At 36.7% G+C, this 11193-nt stretch overlaps 1 protein-coding gene and 1 pseudogene across 1 annotated transcript; both read left to right on the top strand.

Annotated features, from left to right (window-relative positions):
- Window positions 1-943: 943 nt before the first annotated feature.
- LOC122089533 lies at window positions 944-3745 on the top strand. Its single transcript, XM_042659277.1, has 4 exons — window positions 944-1355; window positions 2214-2885; window positions 3042-3169; window positions 3320-3745. The coding sequence occupies exons 1-4, from the start codon at window positions 944-946 to the stop codon at window positions 3743-3745; spliced, it is 1638 nt and encodes a 545-aa protein (XP_042515211.1).
- Window positions 3746-3760: 15 nt separating this feature from the next.
- On the top strand, window positions 3761-9593 carry LOC122089532 (annotated as a pseudogene).
- The last annotated feature ends 1600 nt before the right edge of the window (window positions 9594-11193 follow it).

Below are 11193 nucleotides of genomic sequence, written 5' to 3'. Positions count from 1 at the left end.
AGCCAAGATTTAAAAAAAAACAAAAATGTATTGATTGGGAATTATATGTTGTAGACAGTTACACACAATCTACCAAAAAAAAAAATAGACAGTTTACACACAAGATTGTAATTTTACATTTTTGTCCTATGTTTTATTCTTCAAAGTTATTTGTCGCACTAACTAATTGAAAGGTAAAAGGTAATTTCTATTTTAATTTTTTTAGTAAATTAAAAAAGGTGCTCTATGATAGTGATATAGCCCTAGGCCAAAGCCCACATACGGCAAGCAGCATTTCTGCAAGACCAACGAATTATAGTGAGATGTGTCGACTCAAATCTACAACTAGCCAACTCAAGCGGTGATGAGGGACAAGTGCTTACTTACACTAGGCTACTAACTCATTGACTAAAAATAATAAAAATTCAAATAGGATTTGTATTAAATGATTTTCATTTTTTTTTTTTTAAATCCTCTTTGTCCTTACATTAAATTTTGTAGAGAATAAGACAAGGATTAAAAAAAATAAAAATAAAAAAGAAGAAGAAGAAATTATATTTAGTAGTTCGCCAAATTGGTGATAACAAATTATTCCCAAATTTAAATATTTTAAGTAGAATCTTCCCAAGTCATCGACACTAGGAGAAAACATGGAGCCACCAACTGTTAGTTAAAATGCACTTTAAACACGTTTAAAACTCGGTTGCCATTTGCAGCCGTTTAAAATGTGTTTTGTCGTATGCCTCTATACAATGCGGAAAAAAAGGGGAACGACCGAATAAAACATTTAAAACGCATTTTAAACGCACGTTTAAAACACGTATGTGTTTTTAAGGGAAAAATATGAATTTTTTCATACTAATTAGAAAAAAAAAATCCAAAACAAAAGAAAATGTCAAAACCATTCGATAGGGTTTTTTCCCCAAATCCCAAATTCCCAAATCCACATCTCTGTGTTGCTCTCATGGTCTCACCCAGTCAGCCGGATTCGAGTTTTCCTCTGAACCCTTCTTCTCCATTGGTCAATCGAAGAAAACTCAAAGAAAAGAAGAAGAAGAGACAAGTAGACAACCATAGTAGCAGATCGTCGGAAGTCGAAACTTGGGCATCGACAGCAGCAGTAGCAGGTCATCGGAACTCGGACGTCAAGTCATCGATAGAAGCAGTAGCAGGTCGTCAGATCTCGGGTGTCGACAGCAGCCGATCGAATGAAACTCATGCGTCGATAGCAGCAGTAGCAGGTCTTCGGATCTCGGGCATCGACAGCAGCCGATCGAAGGAAACCCTCTTCTTCTACCTCTTCCTCAGTCCTCAGTCCTCAGTCCTCAGTCCTCACTCAATCGACAGCAGTCTCAGAGTAGCGAACTCTGCCATAGGTATAGTGTGATACGGATACCTATTGGTCACATATCCTCTTCTTCTTCCTTCACTATTCAAAAGAAATTCCATCTAGCTTATATGTCCAACTGTGGCCTACCATGGGTGAATTCTGACCTTTGCTTTTGTGTTTACTTCCTGTCTATCATTGCTAGTATCACTGACTTGATGTTATGTAGGTTTCTTTATGTTTACTGTCCCGTGGTTTTCTGTTTTATCTATTATGAGTTGCACAAGGAACCTCTGCCCTTAAAATTTAATTGAACATTTCCCTATTTTCTTTTTAAATTTACTCATTCCTAACCAGATAGGGTAGTGTTCAAGTATTGGGCATTTCTAGAAATGAGTTACTGATACGACTATTTTCTAAGCATCTACCCAATGATGAACCTGAATACAATACAAACTTTTAATGGCTTGTGCAAACCTAATGCCCTAAAAACTACAAATTGTGGTTCGATTGATCAACTAATAGCATGATTGGTTAATCGATAACCTACCAATAATGCGCAATACCATTTGATTTTCTATCAGATTAGACCATAATGTTGGACCAAGCTGCATTCCTTACACCATGATTTTGATTGATGTTTCAAAACTATCAACAGTCTATTTGAGCACGACACATTTATTCTATTTGTATATCTTTGGAGTAATTTTGATGCTTTTGACGTACTTTCAAGGTACTATAGTTTTGAACCCAACAGATTGAAATATTGACATTTTACATCCCTTTTTTTTTAATTTACTAATCTAAGATTTAATTTTTCCGAAAGGAATTTACTCATCATTCATTCATAATACATTAATTATTCTATTTGTTAACATGAGAAAGGATGTTTGATTATATTATGTAGGTATTTCAAAGTTGAGCTACTTGAGCGTAAGCAAAATGGTGAGACCAAAGGATAAATTTTGGGAACATATAGAGCAACGTGGTCTGGGCCATTTCACATGTAACTATTGTGGACTTAATTATTCTGGGAGTGTTTCACAAGTGAAGGCTCATTTCGCTTGTCAATCTGGACATGATGTTCAAATTTGCATCCAAGTTCCTGAACACATTCAAGCTGATGCCCTAGCAGAATTTAATTTGAGTAGATCTGCTAAGAAAAGAAGGAGTGATTCTCTTGAAAGTGGAATGGGTTCCACAAGTAGCACACCTTCCATGCCTCAGGTTAGGAGTACACATCAACCCACAATGGTAGAGATGGCTGCTAAGCAAGACAAGAAGTCATTGGACATGTTGGTAACTGATTTTTTTGTCAATAATAATATTTCCTTCAATGTTATTCAGACAAATTCTTTTATTGATATGCTAAGGGGTGCATGTGCATATGGTACAAGTTATGTTGTATCTAATAGCAATCTTTGGACCAGTTTGATTCTTGGAAAAAAAATAGAAATCATGCAATATGTTAGCAAAATAAAGGCGACATGGGGTATCACAGGTTGGACGATTATGTCCGATTCTTGGACTGTCATAAAGAATAGGTCGTGGATCAATGTGATTGCTTACTCTCCTGGAGGTGTTGTGTTTTTTAAATGTATTGAGTGTGGTATAAATAGATTAACTTCAACATTTCTTTTCAATGAAATTTCTGATGTCATTGAAAAAGTTGGACCAAACAATGTTGTGCAATTTATTTTAGATAATGGTTTTAATGTTGTGTAATTTAATTCAGATAGTGGTTCTAAATTTTGTTTTCGTGGTGATATGTTGCCTGAAAAATGGCGTCATATATATAAAACAAATTATGCTACTCATGGGATTAATCTGCTTTTGAAAGATATTCACAAAAGAGTTAAATGGGTGAGGGAAGTTATAGAAGATGGAAAACTTGTAGTGAATTATATTCACAAGCACATAGGTATTGTAGCATTAATGAGGAAATTCACCAACAATAGAGATATCAAGTAGCCTTGAAAGACAAGGTTTGGTACTTATTTTTTTATGCTGCAGTCTCTTATTGTTGTTGAGAATGAGTTGAGGCTTTTTGTTGCATCATTTGAGTGGAGAGTCTTTCAATTCAATAGAGCTGAAATGTCAATGAGAACTGTTGGGATAATTCAATCAGATACATTTTGGGAGGGGGCAAAGGAAGTTGTTGCTTTTATGGAGCCACTTGTTCGTATTCTTCGCCTTGTTGATTCAGATGGTTCTACTGCAGGTTACTTATATGAAGCAACAGAAAGGGCAAAAGAAACATTGAGGAAATTTGTGGAGAATGATGGAGGGAAGTATTTAGCCATAATGGACTCGTTTCAATTTAGGTCAGAGAAGAACATTATTCATCATGTCGATGTCTTTGGTGCACTTTTAAATTCTTCTATTATGTTTGGTGGTCGACTTGATATTGATGGAACTAAATTTATGAATACACAATAATTTATTATGGACATCATGGTTCCTTTAGAAGATCGTGAGCAATTCATGAAAGAAGTCATTGATTATCGCATCAAAAGTCTATCGTTGTTCAATATGACAGGGCAGACAATGATGAAAACTAACCATCCAAGTAAGTGACTTAATTAATTAGTTTATTATTGTATTTTTTTAATTAAATATAGCATTCTTATATTTGTTTATTTATGTTGATTTGTAGGGATTTTATGGCAATTTGTTGGTAGTGCATTTCCTGTGCATCAAAATATTGCTTGTAGAATCTTGAGCCAGCCTTGTCGTCCCTCTCCTTGTGAGCAATTGGAGTGCTTGGGATGTAACACAAATAAATAAAGAGAAATAGATTAGCCCCGAAGATGCTAGAAGATTTGATATACATCAGGATGAACTCTATGATGAGGGAGAACTATGAAAGCCAACTACATAAAGATTCAAGGCCTATTGATTTAGACAATCTTGGTGACTTACCTATAGTAGACTTTGAGCTTGAAATTGAGAGGCTTGAGCAGATGTACGAGGAACCTGAACCATCTGACATTGGAACTGATGGAGGATCTACTTCATATAGTTTAATGCCTCCTTATTGATCTTTTTTTTTTTTTTTAATCAATGATCTTTGGACCTGTTATGATGATACTGAGTTCTTTAGACATCTTGGATGATATGGATGGATGGATTTTATTTTATTTTATTTTATTTTGGACATGTCTTTTTTAATATGATGTATTAAGTTTTAACTTGGAATTTACATTGGATGTTATATTTTGGATGATATATGCATGAATGTTTGATTTTGATGTAGTTTAGAACATTAGATGCAGGTATACAGGTAATAATCTCTCAAATTACATGAGTATACTGCCATTTTTTTGTTTTTTTTTGTTTTTTGAAAACTACACGTTTAATACTCGTACCCTTCGTTTTCGTCCCGTTTGACGTTTCTTTTTTTTTTTACCGTACCGTTCATCATTTTTATCTGTTTAAAACTCGTACCATACGTCTCTGTTTTTTTGTCGTTCCCGTTTTAACTAACAATGGAGCCACCCATTCATTGGTTCTCATTAATGGTTTCAGCTCAAGAAAACCAATCAGCAGAATTACAAAAACCACGGTTTAGAACCTGCTTTATATGAGAGCCTTAATGAAAGCCATAGGATTGGGATTTAGAACTCGAGGAGGGGCTCAGTTTATGGAAACTTACACTGGATTGGAATGATGGATTCCTCCACAAAGCGCCACATCGACTTCAAGTACTCTAAATCCAAAAACCAAAAACAGAAATCCAAGGGAATGAAACCAAGGAATTGGTTTTGCACATCACAGTTTTATTGTAGAGTCGTAGACATTAGAACCATTTTTTTAAGGGTAATTTACAACGCCACCCCCTAGAGAATGCCACTATTATAAGAATACCCCCTATGTTTCACCAAATTAGACTCAAACCCCTTACCGTTAGTCACTGTTAAGTCAATAGTTAAAATGACCACTATACCCTTTTCACACTAAAACTCATTTTAGCCCAATTCTTCTTCACCCTTACTTATGCTCACCTTCCCTACTGAACATCTTCGTCCCTCCAATCACCTCCACCTGCCCCATTCTTCCCATCTCTCTTTATCTGTCACCATTTCAACAACAAAAAAGGGCACTTTCGTCATTCTACATTATCCACCATTGCCCTTTCCTTCTACTTTGTCTGAACAGGAAGAGGACTTGCAGAAGCAAGAAATTTATTTACGCTCCATAGCAAATTTGACAAACTCTTGACGAATCACTGGATTTTAGCTTAGATTTAAAGAGAAAGAATAGAAGCAAAGGGAGAAATGAATTTAAATCAAACCTTAGACAACAAACAGAAGCATTTCAGTCTAAAGTGGAGATTCGAAAAGAGATAAGAAAGGGACTATAAAACCAGACGTTGGTAAAACCGACTCATTGCCCACATACTTCAACCACACGGCCAGTACAGGACAGCACCAGCTGCGGTCGAGGTTTTTCCTGCTGGCCTCATTCAAGCAGTCGAATAGCTCGACTGAGAGGTCTAGACGATAGGTTTGTGTTTGTGCCTGGACTGGAAATGCCGAAATTGTGTTTGGACTGGAGAAATCTTGAGGCTTTAAAGGTTGTTAGGGGCCACCGTCAGAATCGGAAACGGAATTTCAGGAATGGAATAACAAAAGAGAGATGACAGAACGACGAGAACTATAGTTGTTTCAAAAACGAAGACACACGATTGACCATAGAGGGGTTTCGCCTGGTCGCCGTGAGGTCCGATTAGCTGTGGTCCAAAAATTAAGATTTGGAAGAAAGTAAATTAGGTCTTGGAATGGGTCCAAATCCACCGATTTGGATGAAATAAATATTAATTTATTACAAGCGTATATAGGTGTTTTATATTAAATAAGGGTATTATGGTATTTAAAATAAAATATAGTTGTTAATATCAGTATATAAGGTATATTTTTTAACAGTGACTGATGGTAGGAGGTCTGAGTATAATTTGATGAAACAAAGGGGTTGTTCTTATAATTGTCACATTCTCCAAAGGGTGGTGCCGTAACTTACCCTTTTTTTAATGGCAAGTAAACGTTAGAACTTGGAAGGCAATTGGAGCGAATCCTAAACGGTGGGCTTTTGGGTTAGGCTTTATTCCTTCGTCCGTCCCCCACATAAATACTCTTCAGTAGGGGTGTCAATTCCTAAACCAAACCGGTAAAACCGGCCGGACCAAACTGATAACAACATGGATCGAACCGAACCGAAGCCTTATTGGTTCGGTTCGGTTTGGAGTATTGCAACCCCAAAATCAAACCGAATCGCACCGAAAACCGGATGAACCCGAAACCGGCTCAAAACCCGAACCAAAACTGAAACCAAACCGCTAAGAAACCGAAACACTCCAAAATTCATTAAAAAAATCAAAATTTGTATAGTTTTGTATACATTTGTATGGAAAGTCGAATCCAAACTTGACCAAAAACCAAAACCAACCCGGTTACAAATCGATTTAAGAAACCGAAGAAAAACCAAAACCAAATCGCACCGAAATCGAAACCAAAACCAAACCGAAACCAGAATTTCCTTATTGATCCAGTTTCGGTTTCAGCTTTCCCACACCGACACCGACTCAGCCCGGACCGAAACCGAGCCGAACCGACCGATTGACACCCTAGTCTTCAGATCATCACCGTCTCAACAGGAACATCATAGTCAGAAGCTTTTTACTTTCAGTGATAGGAGAAGAGAGAAATATGTCTTGAGTACTGCTGGCAAGGTTATACATTGCAGAGGTATGAACTCACCGACTCTCTAATACTGCAAGTCTATATTTTTGTTGTTTATTTTGCTTTTTTGGGTGTCATTTGGGATCTGGGTTTCATCCAGGAGATTCAGGATTACAGTTTCTTGAGTTTTTTTCTGGAATCTTTACTGCTCATTAATGAATTATTGAACTGGGTTTTCTTATTAATCTCTGATTTGGGAAGGATTTAGAATCGAGAAGAGATTGATCATGTTTTTCTCTCTCTCTGAGCAGCTGCGGTGGCATGGGAAGCAGGGGAGCCAGTAGGGATCGAAGAAGTGGAGGTGGCGCCACCACAGGCAATGGAGGTTCGTTTGAAGATCCTCTACACCTCACTCTGCCATACTGATGTCTACTTCTGGGAGGCCAAGGTAACAACTTCTCGAACAATCTGACGAGAGAATTGAAATGATGATATTCTATTCTTCTTCTTTTTTTCGTATCTGTTTTGAATTGGATTTTACTGAAATGAGAGTTCCAGATTCCAGCGCTGGAACTGAAATGGGTTTCCTGTTATGTTTTGCAGCGACAAAATCCCCTGTTTCCCCGCATTTATGGGCATGAGGCAGGAGGGTATGTAACATCTGGACTCAACTATTTCAAAAGAAATACTCATAAATCGATTAGCTGTTTTAAGTTCATGCTAAACCTCTTGATGAATTGAAATTGGTCTTTACAAGGAGTCTGATCTCATTCTATAGTTAAAGCCATATAACTGATTTGATTTGTTTGATTTGTTGATTTTTAGGACTGTAGAGAGTGTGAGAGAGGGAGTGACAGACCTCCAACGAGGAGACCATGTTCTACCAGTGTTCACAGGGGAGTGCAAGGAGTGTGATCACTGCAAATCAGAGGAGAGCAAGATGTGCAGGCTCCTCAGGATCAACACAGACGGGTGTGATGATCGGTGATGGAACGTCGAGGTTCTCCATCAATGGGAAGCCCATTTACCACTTCGTGGGCACTTCCACCTTCAGCGAATACACCGTCTGCCATGTCGGGTCTGTCTCCAAGATCAACCCTTTGGCTCCTGTTGACAAAGTTTGTGTTCTCAGCTGTGGAATCTCCACTGGTGAGTGAAGAAAAAGGAGGACTAGTAAATCAACAAAATCAGTCCCACCTCAAATGTAACTTCTTTTTAGCCTTCCTGTTTATTAGATTAATGGATTTTGTATGTGTTTTTTAGGTCTTGGTGCCACCCTGAATGTTGCAAAACCGACAAAGGGTTCAACAGTGGCAGTCTTTGGATTAGGAGCTGTAGGCCTTGCTGTGAGTTTCCATCTTTTGCAGTGGATGATGTTGTCATATATGTTTCCCACATTTATCTAATGATGAATTGTCTTATGGTGTTGCCATGTAATTAGGCTGCAGAAGGAGCCAGGATTGCCGGAGCTTCGAGGATTATTGGTGTCGATTTGAACTCTAACAGATTCAATGAAGGTAACTGATCCTTTCCTCTCCCAACTCATCACATCACAATATAAACTAGTAGGGATCTAAAATCTGTTTTTCATTGCTGTTCTTATAACTGATCCATGATTGGTCATTTTTTCTCTCAACAGCAAAGAAGTTTGGTGTTACCGAGTTTGTGAACCCAAAAGACTATGACAAACCAGTTCAGGAGGTCTGTTTCTAACCTTCTAGCACATTCACACACACCAAATGGAATCCAACATTAACTCTGTCCTTGATTATTCTGTTTAGGTTCTTGCTGAGATGACCAATGGGGGAGTCGACCGGAGCATCGAGTATTCAAGTGTACTGGAAATATTGATGCCATGATCTCTGCATTTGAATGTGTTCATGATGTATGTTCTGATCACATTCCCCTACACCTCTTTGTATTTTATTCGCTTTCCCAATTCATTACTCTTGGTAAAGTGTTAAATTTACAATATCAAGTGCCATTGATTGCATCTCAATCAACAGGGTTGGGGTGTTGCTTTTCTTGTTGGGGTTCCACACAAAGAGGGTGTCTTCAAGACCCACCCAATGAATTTATTGAATGAAAGGACTCTCAAGGGAACCTTCTTTGGGAACTACAAGCCTCGTTCAGATCTTCCATCTGTTGTTGAAAAATACATGAATGAGGTTAGCAAGCTAATGTTGTCTATTTAATACTCTTAACTAGATTTGTCTGGACAAAACTAGTATAATACTTAGTTCAAGTGACCAAAAATTAGAACATAATGTGGGAGTTAGTTGTGTCTGGTGTGCAGGAACTTGAGCTGGAGAAGTTCATAACTCATTCAGTCCCATTCTCAGATATCAACAAGGCCTTCGAGTTGATGCTTAAAGGAAAAGGTCTTCGATGCATCATCCATATGGAAGAGTAGATTAGGAAAAATCTGTCAAACATTAAATCTAGTAATCTGAAGTCTATCTGAAGTGAAATGAGATGATGAGCTTGTTGGGTTGTCTGTGATCTCTGGATATATATGTTTACGTTTTATCATTTGTGAACATTTAGTGTCATGTGATCGAATAAAGATTTCTTTTATTGTTTGGATCCATGTAGCTGACCTCATTAAGTTGGAATAAAGCTTTGTTTATTGTTGTTGTTTGTTAATGAATAGGAGAATGTTATGTCAATTTTTCGATTTTCCACCCATTAGCCTATGACTCGTTACTATTCATACGATGGGTCAAGTCTCATTGCTTCACATCCTCGTTTATCAATTTCCATGTTCATTTTATTGCTTCACTTTTTCAGAAATTTCCCCTACCTCTGAGATTTCATTCCCCTAGCAAGTAGTTGCAACCCGGCCAGTAGCCAAGTTCCACTGGGGGGGTGGGGAGTAGAAAGATGAAAGATGTCTCTTGATTATCTTAATTGTGGGTGAAGTCGTGAAGAGAAGCTTGCTCCTTAGTCCATTTTGTATTATTTTATATTTAGATAAAAGAAGTATCCATTTTATGTCTTATCTTTACGACTAAACAAAAGTTAGTACATATGCTCTCGGTGATAGCAACAACGATGATAACTATGATGGATTTGATGGAATCAATATGGAACCCGATTGACTGGCATATCACCATCATAGAGGCTTCTTCTGATTGCAATGGAAATAAAGGAAAGGGAAGGGAAGGGAAGTGAAACCAAATAAGCTTAAAATGGAAACTTTTGTAATAAGTATCTAATATGATTACATACAACTGAGATATATCTAATCTAATTATTAGTTTAGTTTTTTAATTTTTAATTAAATTTATTAGTGTAAGAAAATAAATAAATATTTCATTTGGAAAATATGATTACCATATTTAATAGGAGTTTAAGTTAAGTTAGTACACAATAATGATTTTTTTTTTTTTTTTTTTCATTTTCATTTGTAGCCTGATTTCATTTCGCTTTTTTCCCTTAGTTACAACTATGGTTCTAAATATCGGTTGAGTTTCGATTGAAATATCTTAGTTTTGAGCTAGCCTAAGATGAAATCAACAGGCGAATTCAATTTGTTATTGGTTTTGACCATTTTAGTTGTTTTAACTGAAAAATACCAAGTTTCAACAGATTTTGAGTCTTTTAACTAACCCAGTTTCGATTTATCTCGACTAACTTCAAAAGTTTTGACCAGCCCATAATATGTTGAATTTTGCCTAAAAAATACCTAGTTTCAACCTTTTCGACCCGTATCTTGATTTCATGCTAGGTCAAAAACCTGCTTAGAGATCAAAATTCTTATCCTTGATTACAACCAGGGGGAACCATAAGGAGACAAATTTTAAAGCTTGTTTAAGAAATATGATGATTATAACTACATTATTCATATAATGGAGACTAAGAACATTGGAGGTGGGTATGCTTTCCAATTTGCCCAAGATGTTAGTCTCTAGATTAAATTAGACAAAATTTTGAAAAAAAAATAATGCAACTTCATGACATAATTTTTTGAAAAAATGTTTTTGTATGAAATGATATTTTTGCTCCTATTGGGGAAGATAGAGCTAGATTCCTCTCTTGATTTTTTTTTTATTAGAAAAACAATTTTTGAGCGAGCAAGGTGGAGTATGCTAACAACTCAATTTTTTCATGACCTCTTTGCGTTCCTATGTACAATATCGTTTGTCATATTACATTGATGCACTCCCCCTATAACAACCCTCTCGTTTTTTCTTTTTGTTTTTTATT

This window comes from Macadamia integrifolia, chromosome 9 (assembly GCF_013358625.1).
Source record: "Macadamia integrifolia cultivar HAES 741 chromosome 9, SCU_Mint_v3, whole genome shotgun sequence".
NCBI lineage: Eukaryota > Viridiplantae > Streptophyta > Magnoliopsida > Proteales > Proteaceae > Macadamia > Macadamia integrifolia.
The sequence above is the reverse complement of the archived record's forward strand: the minus strand, read 5'-3'. Positions and strand labels throughout refer to the sequence as shown.